This window comes from Melopsittacus undulatus, chromosome 6 (genome assembly GCF_012275295.1).
Source record: "Melopsittacus undulatus isolate bMelUnd1 chromosome 6, bMelUnd1.mat.Z, whole genome shotgun sequence".
Classification (NCBI taxonomy): Eukaryota; Metazoa; Chordata; class Aves; order Psittaciformes; family Psittaculidae; genus Melopsittacus; species Melopsittacus undulatus.
Window position 1 is genome coordinate 27888920 of NC_047532.1, and position 24963 is coordinate 27913882.

The 24963-nt window shown below is 41.3% G+C and overlaps 1 protein-coding gene across 3 annotated transcripts in view; it reads right to left on the reverse strand.

Annotated features, from left to right (window-relative positions):
* Positions 1-456: 456 nt before the first annotated feature.
* The window catches only part of MTA1 (metastasis associated 1), an 83237-nt gene continuing 58730 nt past the window's right edge, over positions 457-24963 (reverse strand). The window contains exons 14-20 of one of the 3 annotated variants that reach the window (XM_034063513.1): positions 24681-24870; positions 24208-24297; positions 22191-22343; positions 21135-21170; positions 9751-9782; positions 6704-6855; positions 457-2154 (exon numbers count right to left, since the gene is read on the reverse strand). In XM_034063513.1, the coding sequence (XP_033919404.1) occupies positions 2016-2154; positions 6704-6855; positions 9751-9782; positions 21135-21170; positions 22191-22343; positions 24208-24297; positions 24681-24870 (792 nt within the window). In that variant the 3' untranslated portion in view covers positions 457-2015. The remainder of the gene's footprint in view (positions 2155-6703; positions 6856-9750; positions 9783-21134; positions 21171-22190; positions 22344-24207; positions 24298-24680; positions 24871-24963) is intronic. The other 2 variants (XM_034063515.1, XM_034063514.1) reach the window with 2 other exon arrangements.

Sequence of the window (24963 nt, forward strand, 5' to 3'; positions counted from 1 at the left end):
TCCCCGCTTCATTTATTCAGTAACGATCAAATGCAGAAATGAAGAAGTACTTACACATCAGTGGGTTCGGTTGCTAACCCCCAGGGATTTTACTCTGCCACATGCCAGAGTCATGCCCCTGATCAGCAGGACGCATGAGCCACCACAGACAAAAGGCTCATTCAGAGCCCTGGCGTTGCATCTGCTGCCGCATTCAAGAGGAGGAGGGAGAGAATCACAGTCTGAAGTGCTAGAAATGTTTAAACTGCACAGGAGGGGAATCAAACTATGAATGGCTCTTGCCCTGTACAATGTACCAGCACTGGCAGCACAGGGATGGGCTGCAGTAAAGCAAACAGCTGGGAGCAGAACACAAGTCTGGGATGTGAAGGAGGTGCAGAGAGGCATGCGCACCAGTCAGATGGCACCCTGAGCAAGGGTCTTGGCAGCTACTTCAGAAGAGACAAAAAGCAGATGTTTCACAAAAGCTCATTTTCCAGGTTTATTAAGTAAAGTTAACTGAATTGTTTTCATTTTGTGGGATTCCTTTCCGTCTAACCCAGTGGGTTAGCAGAGTTGCACAGAATCACGGTTGGACTGTGATAACCCAAATACAACTTTGGCTCATCTCACCGCTGACACATATGGAATGACTTGGGGGTTACTACATGCTGTGTCTGCTTGAGGCAGGTACATGTACAGATCAGCACAAGTTGCAAATGATAGTTTACATCCTTTCAAAACAGAGCAGGGCATTCAACAAACGCACTGCAATGAGAAGACATATGAAAAAGAAATTATACAGACTTGCAAATACGTAAGAAGTTCAAGAGATGCAAGAAACCTCAAACACAAGAAATGTCAAGGGGGGAAAAACCCACTTAATTTCAGACACAATGTGTTCAAATGAAAACCCAGCTGTAATTTAAATTCCCTTCAAAATGGGAAACATACAGTAACGCAATTAAAGAGAAACCAGGTCTTGTCCTGGGAGAGATGTGTCCAAAACCACTGATGCACAAACAGGTTCAGAGTTCTAAGCAAAATGTCCCTGGGCATTGGTGTACTTGACTCTTGGAGCCAGAGCAAAGCAATTCATTACACTTGCTGGACTGCTGGGCCTACTGCTGGGTCTTGGTGGTATAACAGCATGTAGGATTCCAGATGTCAGAGAGAAGGCAGCACACAAACTGCTGGTTACTGGGAGAAATGCCACAGGCCAGATCTCCCAGGGATTGACTAGAGTAAGGACACCTATTTCTGGTAGCCTGGCCGCCACTGCACACAACGTTAGTGTGATGTTCTGCAGGGTTCTTCAGTTCTTAGCTCACTCCCTTCTCAGCCTGAGTTGTTTCTGTCTTGTGCATGAGCACAACTGGCCGTGCAAAATGATCCAAAAAATATAAGGGACAGGACCAAAGAAAACTGACTGAACCTGGGGCTGGCTTTCAGCTCCTTTTCCCAAATATCAGTTAAAGGTTGGAAATATATCTACAAAAGAAATGATATAAATGAAATAAAAAATGGCACCGTCCACAAAATTAGAAAAGAAAAAAACCAAAAAGAGAATCTTACAACACAGCCTCATAAAAATGGCTTTGCAACGAGAGCTCAGTCACAAAATGAAGGGTTCTAGCTCTTCGTACGCTGGAAGAGGAAACAAAGCTAAAAAGTACTAATCCACATTCTCTTAATAAGTTAAACTTACTTTCCCTCCCCCTGTCTACAAAAGGGGTAGAAGCAAAGGGGAAAAGAGGCTACCAAAAATAATAATAAAAAATTAAAATAAAAAAAACGAAGAAAAAAAGAAAGGAGAGAGAAGGAGAGCGTGTGCGAGAGAGAGAGCAGTCTGTGGTCAGAGGCTCAGAGCAGGGCTGAGTTCCTTTTAAGGGTTTAAAAGATGCAAAACAGTTCCTCAAAAGTTCCCTCTCTTCAACAGTTAGTTCAATGCTGTAGCCATAGAAACTCAAGTATATACTGGAGGAGAGATTCTCTCAGGCAGATCCACCGTCATCTGGAGAGCTGCTCAGTGTGTGTTAATCCTCAATGATTATGGGTTCATCATTCATGGGCTGGCGTAGCTGTACTGCCTGGATGGGCCGGAGGATAATAGGCTTGTAAGGGCGTCTGGCGGCTCGCTTGGCTTCAGAGGAGGAAAGCAGCTTGCGGATTTTCCTGCAGACAGCAAAGGAAGAAAGGAACTGATTACAGAGACTGGATGCTAACTATTGTAGCTTTCTCAGCTCCCCCAAGGGAACCAGGCCTGCACATGCAGTGGCTGCTTGCTAACGGGATGGGCTAACACTGTTATTTCAGTAATGGATTCCCTGGGGAACTTTTGTTTTCTGGTTTATAAACCCACCAATGGAGATGAAATTGCATTCTCTGTTCCAGAATCCTTCCCCTGCAGAGCAGAAGGCATTCTGGTCCAGCCTTGTAGGACCAGGGGCTACTGCTCTAAATACAGCACATGAAATGGTTACAATAGCCAGTTTCCATACCACTAATTTATTTTGAAGCACAATCAGCTGCAGGCAGCTTTGTGGGAATTTATAAAGCCAAATTACAACCAAACCACTTCTGGTGACGTTGGTCACATCCCCACCTGCTCATCCATCTCTCACAGAGTTCTATCCATCTCTCACAGAGCTCTCTGACATTCCTCAGTCCCAAGCAGGTGCACACAGCTGCCTCTTCAAGAAAGTCCTGTCACAGCACAAGCAAGCAACATTTGGTCTCCCATGGAGCTGTGCCTCAAGGCTGAGCTGCTGCAAGGGAGCTCCATGATGGCCACTAACCAGTGAACTGGTGCCTTTCCTCCCCAATGGGAAACACTAATAGGGTGTCTCCCTCTCTTACTTCCCCCACATTGCAGGTGCCCAACCCAGTAACGGGTAATATTCATGTCTTCCATTGGTTAAGAGTTTCCCTGTATGTTACAAGACCAGCAACAATTCTTATCAGAAAAGGAAGCAGTTTTCCATATGGAGACAAAGTAAAAGCGAGTAAGAATGTAGGGGGACGCACCGAAGTTTTAAAATTAGCAAAAAAATAAAGGTTGAAAGCAACAATACAGAATGATTGCTTCTTTTTGTCAATACCAGTCTTAAGAGTTAAACAAAGTATCAAAAAACCCAAACAAATGAACCACCCATCAAAAATACCCCACCAAACACAAAAAAGCCCACAAAAACAAACCCCAGCAACAATGAAAAATGTACTCTGTAATTAAAATGAGGAATTAATTTCCAGAGGATGTTGTGGTGGTAAAAGGCATAAAAAGATTAGAAAGGAAAGTAATAAATATTCGTAATAGTCCACCAGTACCCACTATACACAGCCTTCAGTTCAGGACCTGGGGCAACAAGGAGGGTCTGATAAGGCAGCACTGCCCACCCTTACAGGTTCCTACCCTAATGATGTTTCTGACTTATCGTGAGAGACATTAGACCACACTAGAGTAAGGGCAGCCACATGGCTTTACAGACCACAACTCAATTACACATCTATCCCCCAAAGGCAGCTTTAAGATTTTTGGGTAGCCAACATTGCTGGGGCCAAGAAATCTGGTTTTTGGGGTGAGCTGGTTTTTGTTGTTTCGTTCGTTGTTTAGGTGTTTGGGTTGCTTTTAAATGGAAGAGATACAATCTTACTGAGCTGAAGTCTATCACTGTGCTGACTTCCACGTTTGAGATGTGCTGGTTGCATGAGAAACTGGTCAAAATACTTCCCTTCTTTCTGCCCCCCCCCCCCCCCCCCCCCCCCCCCCCCCCCCCCCCTTAAAATTTACCCTTACCACACCAGCCCTGACAAATCAGCAACTTCAGAAGATTCTGAATCAGCTCTGGACAGCTTTGGTCAGCTCTTCCCTTACTTGTTTTGCCCACTGAGCAGAACAAGCCTGCTAGGTATCGCACACACAGAGGCGGTCTTTTGTTTGCTCAGTGTCCCCATTTCACCAATGCCTTTTAAAGTTGAAAGGCCACAGAATGTGGGAGAGAACAGACTGGAAAGAAACAAGGTGGCAGGGAGAAAATAAAGATGTGATGATTTTTCCAAGACTTGTTTAGCTGAAATCGATCCACTTTTGCCAGTGGAGCTTCTTACAGTATCTGCACGTGCTCAATTAGACACACTGACATCAGCAACACATCTCGGAGCAGTTCTAGATTCTGATCAGGTCACTCACTGCCTCCACTTGCATAAATTATAAATGCCAGGTTTCTTACTGTGAGGCTTGAATGCAAAAACTTCTTCAAGTGACCAACTTTCCAAACGGAGCAGTTTGAAAACTGCTCAAGGCTATCCACTTTTCCAACACCATTCTCAACAGTACTACACAAAAAGGAGAGGAGTGCATGTGTGTAAAACTGTAGGAAAACCTGCTTTCTGTGACTGAAAACACAGCCTGACCCTCAGCTGGAGGATGATATGCAGATACTGCTGCTAGATTGATTGCTATGGAGCTAACACAAAGCTCAAATTGTTTCAGAGCTCACAAACAAGTCTTACATTCTTGACACTGGAATGTAGCAGATGGTTCAGGGAAAAGTTAGAGGTGAAATGCCCGACAGAAAACCCGTGCCGATTACAATGCTACATCACTCAGGCTTCCCTGCTTTTCAACAGGCTGCCAAACATCTCCTTTCAGCACTCATCATGCCGCTAAGCAGCAAGGCTGTCAGACAAAGAAGCCTGTTCTCTCTTTTTCTTTCTTAAATGGAAGAGATAAGGCCTTACTGAGCTGATGTCTATCACTACGCTATGATTTCTGGGTTAGAGATGTGCTGGTTGCTGTGGGACTGATCTTCCCTGCCTCCATCAGTGGTTCTGTATGGGCAGACAATTCTGTGCCTTTACAACAAACTATTCTTACAACCAACACCACACTTGATGAATATTCTCACTGTTCTGTATAAATCAAAGGGCAGGGCCTTGTAGTAGTACTGAGACATTACTACCATAGACCTTCAGTATTTCTTGTGGGTTGGACGATAAACACGTCAGGAAGTGTTTTGTAGATGCAGGATTACAAAATAGGCCCTGAGCATCTAAGGACTGATCTGCATCAACAATGGCACATGAATTTCTAGAGCTGCAGGTCTGTAACAGGATCCCAGAACCTCTTTACCAGAGCAAGAAGACAACAGGAATAAGGAAACTGCTTCCCCTGAAAATTAAATACTTCTCTCACTTTAGTTTCATTATACATGAAATCCCACTGCTTACTTTCACAGTATCTCACAGAAACAGAATAGGAGAAGGAAAAATGCAAATAAAGATATGAAGTCATGTGAAATGCACAGCTGCATTAAAGGTGTACATAGGAACAAGTCTGACAAGGAAATCAATTTCATGTTTCTTGTGTGTTCTAGCAGGGGTGGGGGTGTTCCTGCACTGAATAATCATCCAATTGATAGTGGTTAACAACTTGAACATTATGGATCTCAGATTGCTTCTGAAGCCCATCTTTGATACTAGGCCCACAGAACAGTCACTTGACACTTGAAATGTCTTGAGGCTGAGGAGGAGTTTGAGGATGTCATGACTCTGACTATGCACTTCATGCTGAACAAATGAACATTCAGAATAGTGATGAATTTACTACTAGCACAAGAGATGAAGTACTCAAAATTCCTGAACCCCCTGGCCACTGGTCAGGGCTCAGACACCCAGTAATTCCCATGTCCATCTCTGCTAGTTGCTGGAGGGACAGGTAAGTGCTTCTCTACCTGTTGGGGGACTGATACCGATTGTTGATAACTCCAATCTTCAGATACAGCCAAAAGCCAGAGAGCGTTTCTGCTTGCAGAGAAGGCTGAAAGGCCTGGCTGGCTTTGCTCTGACCTTCTTCAAGATTACCCAGGAGAAAGGCATCAAGTTCTTGGGAGGAAACCACACAAGAATATGTCCCTACTTTTTTCATCATACCCAGAAGCAGTCCTCCCTTCCTAGGAATAACACAGCACTGGGACCACAGACACAAAAGCTCTGGTCACATAGCTTCTACCATGCTGCCAGCAGCCTGTACACAGAGTTTACAGTGAAATTCATGCAAGGAAGGTTTATTCCACTATTTCTATCCTCTGCACAGACTAACAAGAAGGACTAGCAGAAGCAGTACCACCAAAGGAGGAAGAAAGAAACTGCAGAGAAGGCTAAATCTCACCACTAGTGGTGGCAAATATAAGCCACCAGAGAAATAAGGCAAGTCAGCCAATGGAAACCCTCTGTGTCACCTGCAGGTTTCAGCACTCACACGAGGAGATGTTCTGAGAGGTAATACAAGAGACTTCAGTGTGCAAGAGGGTATGCAGAGCTCTGTAGAGGAGACTGTATTCCTCAGCATCACCTGTGTACCAGAAGGCCCTATCTTGTTACTGAGACACTGCAGTGGGACCTCCAAAGGCAGTCATAGGTCTGAACCAGGTGAACTTCCCACCTCTCTCTTCCTCCTCTTATTGCCCATCTCTTACATGGACTGCTTTGGAGGAAGAATAATCTGCTTTCTCTGGAATGCAAGTTCATGATTTGGCCCATCAGACATGATTAGGTATATCAGTCTTCATCCACCTCAACACTGGCAGTAATCTCTGCATTCAATCTGTAGCAATAGATCTGCTGAAGAGATCCTTGTCCAACCACAATTATCACCTGCACCACCCACAAGGAATGCAAACCAGAAGATCTCCCCTTAAGCCCGTTGGAAGACCCAGTTTCCTACCTGGTTTCTTCAGTGGCCATGTAAAAAACATCATCTGGTGCATCAATCCAGTTCATCCTCCTCCTTTTCACTGGAGGCATGGATCCACCACGAATTAATCGGACTTTTGTTGGGTATGATTTCCCATTGAGCAGCAAGTTTCGGCTTGGTCCCTAACACGATACATAAAAAAGTAGAGTTATGGACTGCAACAAACCTGCAGCAGTAGCACGTGATAAGCACTCAAAGGAAAAGAGAATGAAAGTTTCTGTATCACTTGTTGAGAGCTTACAGTAAAAATTTCCCCTCTTGCCCATGACTGAACACAGAATTCACATAAAAGGAATTGTCCACAAGCAGTACAAGTTAAGCACCTTCAATATAAAATAGGACAGCAATACTCCAGCGACAGGACAAATAATAAATGAAAGGCATTACCAATAATCTGTTGCTTGTGTCTGAAAGATGACATCAAGGTTGAAAGATTGAGCATAAGACTTAGATTTCAACTACTACCATAAATCTAGAGCAACTCTATTGATTTCAGAGAAAGATCTCTAGCTACACAGCAAACCAAATACAAAAATCAGAATTTACAGTTATTCTGGGTTACCAAACTTACCCATATCCTTTTTGTCCCAGGGAGATTAATATTTAATGAGGACAGTATATAATTAAACATGTTGTTGAGAACAAAGCTTAGTAGCTTTCATCATAAAATCCTTTTAGCATTTAACACCACAGATTTACCATATATAACACACTGGCGTTGCAAATCAACACAGGTATAATTTTCCAGACCCACAGAAGCCCCCTTCCACTCAACTGGATAAACACGAGCTGTTATTAAGAGAGGTGCAGATGAAAGGGAGCAAAGTTTTAAGCTTCTCATATGCAGCTGTCCTTGATCATTTGAAGTCCAGTTCTGCTGCCCCTCTTCCTGCTGATTAGCACATTGACAAATCCCACTGAAATCAGTAACACTGGACAGTCAGAAAAGATGCAAAATAAGGGCCAAGAAAATTTAATTAATGCTGGTCAGAAAATGTCCCAGTAGAAATTTAATTCTTGTGTTTCATAGGCCATTGTTCGAGGTCAGGCCATCTCCCCAGATGCACTAAGGCTTCTCCTTCTGCCATGAAATGGAAAACTGCGCATGTACATGAGGAATGTCTGGCCTGGGAGATCCACCTCAAAATGAAAGATGGGGACATGAGGTATTCATGTCCTTAAGTGCAGGGCTATGGCGCAAAAGCACAACCAAATTTTATCACTTTGACTTGGAAAGGGAAGATTTCAGTCTGTCAACCAAGGAAAAAAGCCAGCAAAACCCAGCATCTCAATTTTATCAGAGGAGAAACCAAAAAATGTAAGATAGATTACTTTTTTCTTTTTTGACCAGCCTTAATCCACTGTGCTACTAAGATCCACTTCCTGTCAAAAATTAGGGCTTTAGAACTGAACAAAAAGAATCCCACTTTTAAAAACCCTTAGCTCTTTAAAGCTGTTGTCTACAGGTGCAATAACAATTCAATTTCTTAGTTGCCCAGCTCCATGTTATGCAAGACAACTTTGGCACAACAGCAGACCACTGAAATACTTCAAGAAGTGCTTCTGTACCTGAGATATGTTAAGGAAAATATTTAAAATAAAAAGCTTTTCTGTTGGTTTGTTTGTGCTTTGGTTTTTTGTTTGTTTGGGTTTGGGATTTTTTACCCCTTCCAGATTTCTCCAAGAAAATCCTCTCATTAGTGTTGCAAAGGACATTTTCTCCACATCTATTACATATACAATGAGAACAACTCCGGAAAAAGTTCTTGGAAATACCTAGAAGGGGCACTCGTATGCTTCCACGTTGGCTTTTTTCTACCTGCACAGAGCAATCTGTTTCAAATGGTACATCCTGAAATAGGAACCTTTGATTTTCTGTTTAGTAGCACACTTTTATCAAGCAACCAGAAATCAAAACAGTTCAGAGGTTTTACCCTAAAACACTTAAAACGTGTTAAGTCATCACAGATTTCTCCCAGTGCACTGAGTTGGTTTATTCAGCAGACACAAACAAGTAGCCAGTCTCCTCAATGACAAGAAATGAAGCTGAATTAATGGAGGAATATAATTTACCACTTCGGATCAGATGTTCAAGCAACAAACCAAATGAATGCTTCATTATTACAACAGACTAGCATGCTCAAGTTATAGCCTACTCTCATGATACTGCACACTAACCAAGATTATTAGACTTAATAATGCTTGTGATCACCACTCAGTGACCATTGATCATACCTGCTGCTGACTGACCCACTTCAAAGTGACTCTACTGACGCTTATACACTGTGGCAATTCACCTAATGAGGTAAGCTCCACTTTATCAACATCATAAGATTATTTACTGGGGGGGGAAATTGTGCTTGAAGTTCTCTCCCGTGAGCCTCCCATAAGCCATATGTAAGGGGGGAAAGTGATGCACAGCCTTTGCCCTGGCCCCTTCACACCGAGATAAATTTCATGAGAAAGCATTTTGCCAGAGACGCATCAATCAGACTGGCTATTTGCTTCTGTCCTTTGATTAAACTCAGCATAATGGATGAAAGGCTAGCAATAATTTTTACTCAAATAAAACGCAAGCATTCTCAGCAGACAACTTCCACACCAACTTCCTAAAAAAATAAAATAAAAAAGAAACTGTTTTCCAAACAAACCCTTCCATCATTTCAACCTTCCTCCTTCAAGGAAACACATTCCACCTAGAAACACATCCCAGAACTTTGCTATAAACAGCCACTCCATTTCTGTATGAGCAGAAACAAAATGTTCCATTCAAAACAGAATCTCATTTATATACAGACAGAGATGTTTGAGGTTTAAATTGCATTTTAACCACTTGGATGTTTCATATGCTCAAACATTGTATTTTTTTTATTTAAAGTTTTCAATAAATTAGGTAAAATGACCAGCTGCAAACAGCAAAGATGGAAGTGAAACACTACGGTTTAATGGGGTGTTCTATCTAGCATGGGTTAATAATCCTTCTTTTCCCTGTTTTGGTTAAATGAACATTCTCTTACCATTTGTCTGGTTTGTCCGTGGTTAGGCAGACCTAACAAACAGGAAAGAGAATAGAGCTGGTAAGACCATTGCTTTTCCAAGACAGAAAAATGTACAAAATCAAAACACACGCAGCTAAAATCGCAACTGTGTTGTTTTGCTAAATCAAGAGTTGTCTACCAAACTAACTTCTCCCCTCCTAGAAAGGTAACTGAGAAAAGAGCTTCCTTAACAACATGGTTTGAAGAGCAGAGGCCCCAAGTTAAAAACACATTCCATTTGCCCAGTCTTTTCTCTGTTTGCTCACACCTTTCTTCAAACGGCCACTAAAAGTACACCTCCTCTTTCAGATCTGAGGTTTTTCTCAAGTCTTGGGAAAAATCTGGCATTCTGTTTTAGTTTTGGAGGAATTCACTGACATCAAGAAGAAGAAAATGGAAGGTATTAGACACTGTCAAGACAGAAACAAATAGAATCTTTCCTTAACATCCTCGGATCCCCAAGGGAACTCTTCAGCTCAGGCGTTAGCTATTAGCAAACAGACTGTATCTGCTGAACCTGCCACAAGTAAATACTTGCACAGGTGTAGCTCCATCAGTCACAAAGCTCTGCGACTCCAGCTACCACACAAAGCCCTTCCCCAGTAACATACAAACAGCACTGTAAAGCACTGAGCACAACAGCTTGATTCTACTAGCTTATTTGCTATACTATCAGATACCCTATCGTGCTGCCACAGCCTATGTACTGAACTGTACTTTACACATATAAGACCTTGTAGGACACACAAAGGTCTTGGTATGTATGAGAATGTTGCTATAAAGCAGCAGGGTATGACACAGAATGATTGGAGACTTAATGAACCTTTTTAGGTCTAGTTAGGTTTAGTTGTCTGAGATGCATGTTCCCAGAAAACACCATTTCATTAGCATCAGTGCACCAGACCACCTTTCTCAGCCCCTTCTGGCTCAGAACCAAAATGTCAGGATACCACATCCAACTAGTACTACAGGACAGTACTACAGGACAGGCATCAGCAAATGCTGTCACTGGCTGCAGAAGTTACCAGTACAAATACTGCTTCCACATTTATAGCAAGCTTCTCAGCCTGACATCTGAAACTTTCCATTTCTAGCGAGTTAAACTGTGATGAAAGAACAAAGCTTTTTAAAGAATCCAGAAAAAAATGGACTTTTACAGCTCACAGCCCATACTCCCAACAGATTCCTTGATGTTCTCCTTGATAAAACCAAACACAATGTACTCACAGCAACTATGCCAGGAAACGCATGGCACAGCAATGCAGCAGGAGGGAGAAAGGCAGAATGGGGCACATTTCCTGAGCATTAAGTATTACAACACCACAATAAAATCAACAGTTTATATCAAGTATATTTTCCATTCTATGTTGCTACTTCAAACATGAAGACACATAGTTTCAATTTTTTGCCGCATTTTTGTTCCTGAGTATCCACAGACATGAAGAAACAGTTGCCAGAAAGATTTCCATCAAATCTGCAGAACAGATGTACCAGACACCAAGTGAGAAGACCAGTAACAACCTCTGGATGTTGACAAAGACAATGTAGGAGCCAGATAATAATTCCTTTTTACATGGGAGCAGCAACTGCATCCAAAACACAGCTGTGAGCGGCCATTTGAGATGGATGGACAAAGAGCTCCACGGATGTTGGGAAACAGCACAGCCAGCAGGATGCAACCTCAATCTGTTGGCTTCAGAGCCAAGCTCTAACACTTGTTTTTTCCTCCCCCCTTCATAATGAAGGATAACAGTTACTTCATTTACAGGAGCTCTGAGGTGTAAATCAGTTGAGGCTAGCCCCTGGGCTGAAGCCACACATTTCATTTTAACCATGCTCCAGATCAGCTCTTTGCTTGTACTAAGAACTTTCTTGATCACAGAACAGACTTGCCTACAGGAGCAGCTGATTATGTGGCTCCTGTGATGACTATTGCTGGATACTACCTGTGACAACTCTTTGCTCCAGTACAATAGGACACAAAACAAAGTTACAGTTTCAATACAATTTTATGCTTGCTCTTACAGTAATAAGGTATCAATTAGCATATTAATCTTAGCTATCTGTTATTTTTCCTTTCAGTCACACTTTGATGACTGGAGTTTGAAAGAATGAAACCAGACACTAGAAACACTAGTTTCAGTTTGCAGTTAAAAAAAATATCCCCCTAAAAGCATATGCAGCTGAAGCACTGCTATTAAATGAACAACGTTTACCCACAGTGGTCACCAAAGAGATGCAGAGAGACAGCATAACATCTGTAATGCATTGCAGAACAGCTGTGAAGTCAACAGGGTGCATCTGTACTGTAAAGAATGGATTCCTGCCCATAAGTTTTTGGTGGCTTCTGTGTGAGAAATGAGGTCTGCAGCACAGGCACCTCCAAGAACTAAACCAACTCTCTGTCTCTGAGTAAGGAGGGGTGCAGACATATAACTCACCAGATAAAACTTAGCCCCCCGAGATGCTTGTTCCATTTTCATAGATCAAGGTTTGAGAAACACTTCTCACACATACATATCCACAAGCAGGTTAAAAATCTTAAGACAGCTTATGAATATAAATCAGAAGCAAAATACAACAGGATTCTGGCAGCTCCTCTTCAGGTGAAAAAATCCCCAAAAACTAAACAACAAACCAAAACCACAAACCTGTCTTTAACTTTATTTTATGGAGGGATGTTTAAAGAAGCCACAGGGTAGAAAGCATAACTATTCCTTACAATGATATCTAAGGTCTAACTGCCTGAATTGGACCTTAGTTACCATTGATATGAATTAACACAGCTACAACACATCAGAAAAAACGCCAATCTCCAACTGAGATAAATAAGTGAAAAAATAAAAAAAGAAAAAAAAAAAGGGAAAAAAAAAAGGAGGTATTTTCAAGATCAACCAAACCTTTAAAACCACAAAGTATGAAAGTCTACAATGGCAAATCTCAGCAGTCTTCTACTCTTTTCAGTCAAAGAAATTGGAATGCACTCTGAAAACTCAGGATGACATGATTTTTTGATAGCACTGAAAAAAAAAAACCCAAAGACCTACAAAATATTCTGCCACTCAATTCCACATGCCAGTCTTCTCTATACACTGAAATAAAGAGGAAGTCCCAGAGGATAAAATGAAGACAAGGTAAATCGAAGGTATATCTGCAGATAAGCATAAATGTCCTTTGCCACAGATGAATTCTGCGTTGTTACTGAAACGGCAAAACACCTGATCACAGTACAGAGATAAATTAACAACCACAGAGCATGCCTCCACTCCCCACAGCTTTGTGACAAAGACCTCAGAACTGTTCTTCAAGCATAAGCACAATTACGGAGATGTTGGCTCAAAACCAGTCACAGCAGGTTACTATGCCCTAACAATCCTTTCATTCTTGAAGTATCAAAGCTGCAGATGAATATATTTTCATCCAAAAAAACACAGGTGGGGAAGGACTATCACAAACAGCAAAACAAGACTGTAACTACTGTTATTTTGCAGCTTTATCTTTTGAGGATGCAGGAAACTGAGAGAATAACTAAACTTCCAGCAGCAACTTGAGCACCACCCCAAGAGCATGCTGTGTGAGGAGGGAATAGCTGGCACCCAACAACACGGAGCAGAGCATGGGAATTTAATTTCCCAATGGGATGCAAACCAGCACATCTGTCCCACTGGAAGCCTGAGAATAGACACGTATGCTTTCTGCTGATCCAGTCCCACCTCCTGCGAGTCCAGCAAGAGGACATCAACACCTGAATGGCAGCATTCAGAAATTAATTCCCACCACACAAACTCAGCCTGCTTTTTTAACCAGCTCTGCACAATACACAACTGTGAATCTGAGAAGCATTAGAGCCTAAACCCTCAGCAGTGTGCCCAGTGCAGACTGGAGTGCAGGGATATTTCCATGAAATTACTACAGCAGGTGCCAAGAAGCTGCAGAACAGGCATCAGCCATGGACACTTTTCTACTTGGAAAGAACTCTCCCAGTGATTTTCCACACCTAGACATACACACCATTCCCCGTGTGTTTACAGATCATGTCATAGTTTGGCACAGGAAGTCTGTACAGAGCTGACACCTAGTACCAAGGACAAAGAGTAGCCCAGCTTTCAGCCACTGGATATTACCTGCAGTTGTTAAATTTGTATTTACTCAAACTTACTAACTCCAATCTTTGGTATATCCACCAGCACACACAAAAATATGGGTCCTTCATGTTAACATAATTCTTATTTTTTTTAACTAACTGGGACATTAAGCAGTTAGTCACAGATGGCATTTTGGTTTTAACTTCTGTTTACCAAAGAGAAGCATCATGCAGAACATGCAATATGCAGTAACATTCAGAAGCACATCTTCAGTCACAATGAACTCAGAAAATTTAATACACACTTTCACAACCAGCAAGTTTACTATACTAAAATACACTGCTTTCAAAACTCCATACACTCTTCATATGCATTTTCCTTTTCCAAAAGCAATCCTCCTCATGGGATTCCATCCTTCCCAGTAGTAACAAGAACATCAATAGTACCACATTTGTGAGCAAGCTAGAAAAAAATATAAAAATTCATGCATGAATGAGGCTTGATGAACAAGGACTTCACTTCCAAGGTATCGGTTCCCTTGAAGTAGTCTCAGCATGTTGACATATACACATAGTTCTTGCAAGCTTGTGAAAGTGCTTTAGCACCCCTCCCTTTCTTAAACTGCCAAGAGTGTGATACTGCTGTGAGCAGACTGAGAGTACACCTTCTAATGATCAAAGTCTATAAACCTTTGGGAATTCAAGTGCAACAGGCAGAACAGAGCATAAGCTGTATTAAACACCACCTAGACTAACATTTTCTTAAAAATCTGTTGTACATAAAAACAATGTTAAAACTGCAATTTACTTACCTAAGTAAGTTCCTACCAAGATTGGCAAAGGAAAAGGAAAAAAAGAGTTAAGGTTAAAAAAAGGAAAGATTCACACAGTTCAGAATACAGTAGCCAGCCCCATGCAACAAATACAGAAACACAGAGTGGTCTGGTTATAATGAAACACGTAAGTGATCACAGTTCTCTGTGGGACAGGTAAACCCAAGACAAAGTTAAACGGACAGCAACACCAGAAGAGAGATACCACAAAGAAGAGCTTTAATTCTGCATAAGTAACTAGTGACTTGTTACCCATCTCCTTTCCATAACCCCTGCACATTAACCTTGTTGGATGTGGACAATCCTTCCTGAAATGCTTGGTCTAACAATTCACATTAATTTGCTTCACAGTACCTCTCAGATGATGTGTTTGTTCATGCAAAGCTGTACCTTTTGCTAAGAGTACTTCAAGGACCCTATTAATACTTTCTGGGCAGTGACATCCAACTACGATGAGTCTGTAGCTACCCCTGGACAAGCACGCTGAGAATGGAGAGCTGCTATCTATCTCGGTGTTGAGGGATGGGGAGGAAAAGGAGGGGGAGTGAGCAAGCAGCTGCGTGGTTCTGAATTACCAGCTGGGCTTAATCCACGACACCTACCCACATCCCTAGAAGAGCATCACGGTATATTCTGTCTCGCTGTAACACACTATGGTTAAAAAACAGAAGCAAGAAAATCATGCACCTCACTGCTTTAGCATCTGCTGATCCAGCTATACAAACTAGAAAGCACTGAATTATTCACTGTTCTTAGAACTGGGAGTACTACACATCATATATACAGGTGATATGTATCACACATACAGATTCCACCTAATGACAAATTCTGTCTTTGTACTATCTGGGACATTTGCAATTCTGCCCTTGAATTATTATACATTCATTTCCCCTCATAATAATTACACTTGCTTGCTACCAGAGCCTTGGGATATGCACTCTCCTCTTTCTCAATCAACATCTGCATCTTACTCCATGCCATTCCTCATAAATTAAATGGTTTTCACTAGTTGATCCATAGAGCACAATGCCCATCTGCTAATTTTCTTCCCAGATCTTTCTCCGTAACCTCAAAAGAAATTAAACACAGTATCATAGCTAAGCTGAAGGCAAGTGGAGAATTTTCACTTAACATTTCAATACAAAATCCTAAGTAAAATTCTCAAAAATAATCTGTATTTTGATATATAATCTAAAGTGAGGAAGTTGCACAGGCACAGTTCTTGGGGTCTCCAAGAAGCATTTCAAGTAACTTGTCATTCCCAGCTGGCTAGAAACAGTCATTCCTTTATGATGCACTGAACATCTTATCTCTTAACACTAGTCAGCATTACTCTGGTCTGGATATCAATAGCTAAAGCCAGGACTTCTCCCCAGTACTCTGTGTATCACATTATTCATCAAAGGACCAATACCCCCTGCAGTTTACAGTCATTTGTGGATGGGCAGATTTCCTTTGGCTGGTTATCCTCAACTTTGGAAGAGCACCAAGGGCCATGGCTGATAAAGGCAGAATTTTAATGCAACTTATGCATACAGAGTAGTCCAAATTATCTGCAAGGTCTAAATCAGCCAGAATAAAAGCTTTGAGATAAGTCTGGTCATACGTGATACATACCTGATACTAGAGAACTTCCCTATATTCTCATCTCAACAGCTGCTTTGCTCAAGAGCAGTATTTCTACTTTCATGCTCCTATTTTGATAATTAAACTAATGCCATACTAGGGTGATGAATGCTTCCAGTTCCAGGAGTTCATTCCCATTTCCCCCAAAGGAGGTGAGAAACAGTGAACCAGAACATGTTAAATTAGACTGACATTCCACTTTGGTTTAGAAATCCCCAGTAGCAGAAGCAAGGTATTCCAACAGTTAATTAACCTCACTCAAAAAGCTTGTTTCCCGCCAGAGTTTTTCTCCTGTACCTTCTGGCTACTGCAGCTCATTATTCCATTCCCACCCAGACTTAAAAGCCCTCTATTATTATACTTCTGCTGCTCCTGTCAGCAGAGACAAACATCTACAACTTTCACTTTGATAGAAGCATTATACAGTGTGTTTTCCAGTCCCTCCACCGTTTTCATGGTACTTCTATAAACCCTCTCCAATTTTCAGCACTTGATCCACTACTATTTTATCAGTGCAAGTTTGTTGCTGGGAAAAGCCTTCCCTTTATTTCAGCGACTCATTCATGTTCTCTCACTCTGCCAATATTTTAGTGCATGTGATGACCCTAAATACCAGGTTTGATTAGATGAAAGCTAACATGATGTAAAAGATAAGGGAAAAAATTAAGAATCGAACAATGCTCTCTCCCTTCCCCCTGTAGGATTTGCATAGACAAGTATCACTGAACCCCCCATACTGAGTAGCTGCAAGGGAAAAAGTAAACAGGGTTCAGAACATAAAACACCTTCTCTATCTCTCTAAAGGAAGTTTCATGGCAAAGATTGCCAGTCAAGCTCCAGATTACTAATGATAAAGCAATGAACTAATACCTTTTAACATTTCACTGTCTTGGCAGCTTATGAGACTTCATGTACTTTTCATTCTCCAAAAATGGGATTCTGCAGCAATTTGTCCATCCTAACCTAATGTTGAAGGAGCTGGGAGGGGCACTGTATGCCTAATGACGCTTCCAATGTGATTTAAAGAAGCAGAAACAAAGCTTAAACAAGTACACCGTTCTTATAAAATAGAGTGGAGGTAGTGAGGAGAGATGAGATTAAGAATATTTTCCTGTTCTTGGAAGTCAAGCACCAGTCAAAACTCTAGATGCTTGGCCAGACAAACTATATTTATGCTTGAAAAATAGTGACTACCATAAGCAGGTAGTCACTAGGTGCTGTGGAAATTCAGAGAGCTACTCCACATCTACATCCCTCATTACTGGACAAAGCTTCTGAGAAAGCCAAACTAACCAAGGCAGCAGAATTTTCTTATTCTTCCCAAGTTCAGGTTTTTAGCATTAAGAAGGGATGAGTCAGAAAAAGAACAGTTAAAGATACTTAGCTGGAGCTACAGTAGCAAGAGGAAAAAAAAACAAACAGAAAATTCCAAAGGAAAAAATCTGAGGTACTCTTTTAAGTCCAGCAGTTTCCAGTATTGCCTAATTAGTTTAGTTCTGGCCACAGCCCAGAAGTAAAAAAACGACCAGTCTCCTTTTCCTCTTTGATCTCTTATCGTCAGAGTTCAACCTGAACAATCTGCATCCACCTACAGAATAGGTGTTCTTCATGTCAAATCTCTCCACCCTCAGTCATTGTTTAGGCACATTTAGGAACAATGTTTCCATTTACACAGAAGCATTCATCAAGGCACTTCACTGATTAACTGTTCTGAATTCCAACCACTGACCACCCATCACCCTAAATACCAAGAGGTGTAGAGACTCGGAGGAAGATCTTTCAGTAGAGTTGCCTGAAGGAATGCCCAAAAACCTGTGTGAACAGTTCAGTTCTCAGCAATGTTAAAAAGCCTAATTCCAAGCAAAGGCAGCAGGTGCCACAGGAATTTAAATGCTTACAAACCTGGCCACCAGTATACACGTATAAACATAGATCCTTATGTTTTACCCTAAACAAAAATATAAGCTGTTACTCGGCTCATTCCCTGCAAAGCAATCTCGATTTTATACTGCTTTACACACTGGCCATCATGAAATAATTACAAACTCGTCACATAGCTTAGGAACCAGCCATAATTTGCAGTGTATGTACTTCTGCAGGGAATTCGGAAGCAACAGCCCAGAACCAAAAGGCTTTTGTAACCAGCAAAGTACACTTAAGCTAAAGCCCACCATAACAGCTGTTCGCTGTCACGTGTCAGACTTTGACATGGTGACTATAAGATATCTTCCAGGTGCCACCAACACAGCACATCCACATGTAGAAGAGAAACCCCTGGATAATTCACGTAACATTGCAGTAGGTTAACAACCGCTTGAAAACTATTTCAACATAGATGGACAAAGTGCCTTCTTGTACCCAGATTTCTACAGAAAGAGTATTTTCAATCTCTCCATGCAGTTGTCTTAACACCATCTTTTATTTGCCCCTACACTCCTACAGTGACCTAAACCAGCTGGTATGTGCCACTGTGTGTCATTAAGGGGAGAGGAAAACCATAAAAACAACAAAGAACCCCCCCACACACACAATTTCATTTACATAGGAGCTATGTAAATGAAGAATCTGACTTGTTATAATAATCCAGTTTTATTCTCACTATCTTTCTATTTTAGGTCAGTTGCTATCCAAAAATCAGTCATTCTGGATAGATGGGTTTATTTCAGTCCTTTTGTACTAATTCACTGGCTCCCAGATTCTGGTCACAAGGCCTCACCACTCTTACTGCAATTCACCCCTTCTTCACAATGTTTTCAGCCTGTGCTCCCCTTCTCCTCTCCCTTCCCACCAGTAGCTCCCCCAGACTAGTAAGCCTGTATGACTCCATCCAGAGCAAAGGAGAAGTCTCAGTGCCATGTTCCCAGGCCTGGCACAGTGCAGGAAACCAGCATTAACCATGCCCAAAGCCAGCAAAGGTTACTAGCTCACCTACAAGGCAACTGGGTGCCAGTGCTAAGTGGGCACTGGCACAGAAACTGACACCAGGTGAGAAACAGATCCACCAAACTTCCACCATCTGTTTGCTTGTGCCCAGCAAATCTTGATCCAAGTTCTTTAAACCCTGTTTCCTTGCAGGCGGTTCCCTTCCCTCTCCTGTCTCAGCAAAGCTTCCAGCAACCCAGGGTCCGAAAACATTCCAGTGTCAAAACTGCTGTGTGGCAAATGTTTTCCATTCACAAATAAACATCAACCAACAAGTTTAAGCTGAAATGCTCTCAGAAATATCCAGTTAACACTCACTACCCAGCAGGTAAACAGATTCTGGGACTGAATCATGCTCCACAACCTAGCATTTATAGGAAAAAATACTACACCAAGTATTTCAGTGGCTGGCTGAGCACAGACCAAGCAGATAAAGCAGCAGGCATGTGAATGAGAGCCGTTGCCTGCACAACTGCATACACATGCTTCAGAGAAACACATATTCAGAGGAGCCTGAACAGGTACTTCACCAAAATCTTTGTTTTGCAAACTGCTCCAGCAGCAGTTATGACTGAAACGTACCTAATCAAATATGTATACCAGCAGACAGACATTTTAAAACACTAAATCAAGAATCCTCCATTTCCAGTAGGCAAATGATCTCAGGTCATCACATCTAGTGCTCTATGCAGAGAACACCTTCCTGAGGGAAGAACCAGTTCTACTTTCCTCTTTCAGGCCACAACTTATCACAGCTTCAGAAGCGCATCATCTGCTGAGTGACTCAGCAGTACCCTTGTTGATGAGGACATTCAGCAGTGAGCAACAGACATGCCCATAAGCAGGTAGTCACTAGGAGCTGTGGAAATTCAGAGAGCTACTCCATGTCTACATCCCTCATTACTGGACAAAGCTTCTGAAAAAGCCAAACTAACCAAGGCAGCAGAATTTTCTTATTCTTCCCAAAATATTAAAGTTAAAAAACACATTAAAAACTCAGCAACACAGTATCAAGATATAAATTACCAAAGAAAGCAAGACAGTAGAAGGATCACTGTCCTCATTGTTACTGTATTGTCCACATGCACTTATATATGCATGCATGTAAATACCGACAACAGTCATCCACTGTCTCAGCCATTAAACATAAAGCTTAACATCAGGGCATGCAGTGTCAGCCATTTTGTGGTAACACATAAGCTGAAGTTTTTGTGTGTGCCTGTCTCACAATAACATCTGTGTACCCTAACTGTTCAAAATGGGTCTGTTCTACTGAATTTGGCTAAGTAACATCATTGGCACGTTTCCTGCATTATCGCAAACTAAAGCTTCTGAGGTCTAGTCAGTAGTCACAACATATTATTTTTAACCTGTGGACATTTTGAAAACTATGTTACTGTAAGTACAGAATGTGCAGGCAGCCTCTCACCAGTGACTGTCCACTCACACTGGAAAACAGGGAGGCTTAAACTTGGGACTCAATGTGAATAGTCTTCTGTTTCTTTTGGTCAAAGTGAATTTGAAGTAGGTCAGGACACACGAACTTTGATTTCTTAAAAGTCAAATAGTGAAACAACACCTGATTTCAAACCAACCATCAGAGCTTTCAGCAGTTTCACAAAACTGCTAGAAAACTTTTCTGTCAACTTGAGGAATCAGTAATCAATTCCGAACACAGCACTTCACATCTTCAGTATGGTTGTACGATTTGTTGTCTGCATATGAAAAGCCTGGAAGGTGAGCAGCATAACCATGGGTGGAAATGGTTACCCAGAAACACTTAGACATCAACACAGAAGGAGCACACAGACTCATTAGCCACAGAGCACAGACAAGCCAGCAGATGAAACTAAAAATCACTCTCCTAGCATAAGCTGAGCGCAGCTTCAAGGTCTTACCCCTGCTAGGCATCAACAGGCGCTTCTTCATGTTGCCTGATAGAGCACAAGTGAACAGAAAAGAGAAAAACATCACATCAGCAACCTGAACAGCAGCAGTTGAAAAAGTTCTTAATGTTAAAACACAAACAGTAAGATATCAAATATTTGTAACTATATTTCAGATAAGCTATTTATAAAGTTAGAATTAAAGGTAAAAAAAGACTCTCTCTCTCCTTCAGTCACCATTAAACCAACTGTTTCTTTCCCTGTTAAGGAGAACTACCCTCCATGTTCTCACTCCTGTTATGACCATTTGAACAGTCCCTTTTATCCTCATCTGAGAAAAAGACTGCACTTTTTCTTCCCTGACACTCAGGCAAGAGCAACTCTACAGAACTGAGCACTGGAGTTCATGCCAGGAACATCCTGCATCTATCTCCCACTTCAAACACCTTCCCCTTGTCTTTTCATCTTGAGGAGATGAAGCCCAAACTCCACTGCACAAAGGTGCTCAGTGACAGGGCCAACAAAAGTGAATACTCCGGTTCTGCACAAGGCAGGGGCAGGTTTATGCCATACCAGATCTGGCACATCTGCCTCCCTCAGCTAAGCAGCAGCATCTGATAGCTTTGCTGATAACCAGGCGATCCATATGTTACAGAGCCACCTGGGAAAAGCACAGCTAGTACCTACAGGTTAAAAAGCTGTAAACCTCAAAAGAAAAAGGAAGCATAATTAGAATAAGCTATAAAGGTTTTCTTCATACTATCCATTTAGAAAAACTTGAAGGGAAGTTTCTCCTTCACTATCACATTTGCAAAACTGGTCAAGCTAGGCAGAGCTCCACCAGCACATATGTACATACACCACCCAGGCAGTACAAATCATGTGTCTCATCCAGAGGAGAAATGGGATAAGTGACTTTTTGTAAAAGGAAAGAAATTAACCCCCCTCAAGAGTAAGAAACTTGGAATTTATATAAAAAACTATAGTTTTAACTAATCTCTTTGTATACCAAAAGGACAGAAGAAAAAGCCTATACAGGCAATATACATTTTGCAGAACAATATTTACCATCCATTCCATTGTGTTGTTCATAACTTCTTTTTCCCAGGATAGTTGGGGACCCATTATTAATGACAGGCGTAAACTTAGCAGGAGTCAGACTGTTGAGAGAACTGGACAAACTCTTTGCAGGATCTGGTTTTGGAGGACACGGATGAGACTCTGTTGAAAAACAAGGCAGGGTTTTTTTATTACTTAAGATACTCAAATTATGTATCTGAAAACCACCTGTAAAGGTCATTCCAAGGTGACCAAACATACCTCCGCTTATATACAAACTACCTCGATCAATAATTTTGACTGGAGATTGCTATTTATATAAAGCACTTCAAGTATATTTAGGAATACATGACTACTGAAGATGTTAAACCCAATTTCATATTATCCTAAAACAAGGGCTGCTAACAAAAGCACTTTGTATCTACTTCCAAAATACTGTTCTCCGACAATTTGGGATCCTTTGGGGTGCTGTATATTAAAAGCCATCTTTGGACAGTCATGTAACACCCCAAAATTCTAATGAAATTACAACTTTGTCATTTTTGCAAGGTTTGCAAAAAACCCGATTTCTAAACTGGCGAAACAAATGAGGATTCAAAGCACCACTGTAAGCATCACAATGAGTATGAATTTAACCTTTTGGCTAAGGCAGAGATCAAGCACATGCTGCTCAACTGAAGAGGTTTTGAGAAAGTTACAGGCAACATCAAATGGGAGCTTTACGCATTTTCCCTCTGCAGCCCTAACAGTCAAGTAACATACAGCTTAAAAGCCCACTGACCATGACGCCTTCAAAAATATGTTCTTGCCAGCCCATCAGCTTCCCTCCATTTCTTACACTCCCTTTTCTCAGCTCCACAGTCAAATTGAAACCCTGGCACATCACTAATAAAATCTCAAAATTTACTGTTACATGCTGTACAACTATTAGAAAGATTTTATCCAACAGCAAAACTTCTCCCTTTATTGGCTTTCTTTGGTTGCACTGTATGTATCCAAAGGTTTCTCAATTGGTATATCTCATCAGCATACAGGAGTACAACATTCAACAGAGAAGTAGTAAACGTTTAATAAACTCTGAGCCTTACAATATTTCATCAACAAAAATGTTCAAACAAACATAAATTGACTCCAGTGTTTCTTGCTAGTGTAAAAAGGCAATCAATTCCCTTGTTAATCTGGAAGCCTCAAAGCACCACTGTCCAAGACAGCTTTCGGAGGTCAGAATCACATAAAGACTGTAACAACCTCAGATGTGTTTTCAGTGTAACACTAGCAACCAGCAACACTGCGGAAAACGATTTTGCATTCATTTGTAGTCAAAGCTGGCCTGTCACACAGCATCACCTTAGATCCCTCCAGAACCTCAAACATCCACAAAGGTTCTGGACAGTGCTACTCAATACTCCCTCACAGGTCAGCTGATGGGGCCCAGATCCTCAAGAAAACGTAACAAAAAAACCACCAAACAACAAAACTACAAACAAAAAACTGAACAAAACAACTAAGAAGAAAGTAAAAAATGGAAGTACAGTCCCCTTGCCTAGCTCCAGCACAGGACAGCCAGTAACTGACTGATGAGCTCTGGGAGTCAGTGCTGTCCGAAACCAAGAGGCTTCTTGGAGAACACAACTCTAGGTAGGAACCGCCTCCAGACAGCCCAAAAATTGGAACAGTGGACTGACTAACTGTTCCAGAACACAATGTTTGTGCCTCCATTAGCAGATAGTAACTTGTCCCCACATAAATCAGAAGCTAGAGCAAACACATTCCTCCCTTCATTTGAAATTCTGATACAGTTCCATGAGATCAGAGTGGACTGCTGAGGCACTAGTTCTATCAAATTAAGCAGGAAAAGATAAAAAAGGACAAGTTAATGGTAAGGTTTTAATGTTTTGTTCTCTTTTCTTTTTGGTGCAGAACCAGCATCTACATCCAGAACCAAATGGTCAGCAGAATTAACTAGTAGGGGTTTTGGTTTGGTTGGGGGTTTGTGTGTTTGGTGGTATTTGGGTTTTTTTAGTACCTAAATACCGGAGTACTGCTTCTAAAGGTTTTCGAACCACTTGCTTTAATAGCAATGGGTTTTCTGATGCCTCAGGTAAACGTGCTGTGCCTGTAAAACAAAGAAAAATAATTAGAGTGCAAAGACATTTAGATATTATAGCAAAATTAAATTAATAACTCAAGTGTCCTAAAGAGCTTTCCAATTACAAAGAAATTTTACAGGTGGCAAGCATATCTTGGCAACAGGACACAAATGCAGGAGAATGCTAAACATAATAGCAAACACGAATACCTTAAAACAACAGCTCATGAATTCTCAAATCTTATTTGCCTAGCCTATAATCAGTAAGAACTTCTGCAACACAGCTACATTTTGTGAAACCACTAGGTATATACAAGAGAGCATCTCAGGAAGTCACAACTCAAACTTCATAGGAAAGGAACCACAAAAGGGCTCCTTTGCAAGTAGGTCCCAGCTGCATCACCACTCACATTCTGCTTTGATTGCTGCACTGTTAATAGGCAAATAGGGATGTCTTGCAGCATGCCAAGGGCGCAAGATATCTCGACATAAACGTCTGGCAATTCTTGTCAGTTTTGTTGTGTGGAGATAGAAGGCTTGTCGTGTCTTCATAGCAAACTTGGGACTCCCACTGTTTCGTACTGGCACACCATGAGGACTCTAAAAAAGAAAAATAAATATTGTTTCTAAAAAATAATTATTAGAAAAAGAAGAAGAGAAAGAATATAATATAAAATCAGTTACTGATTCAGA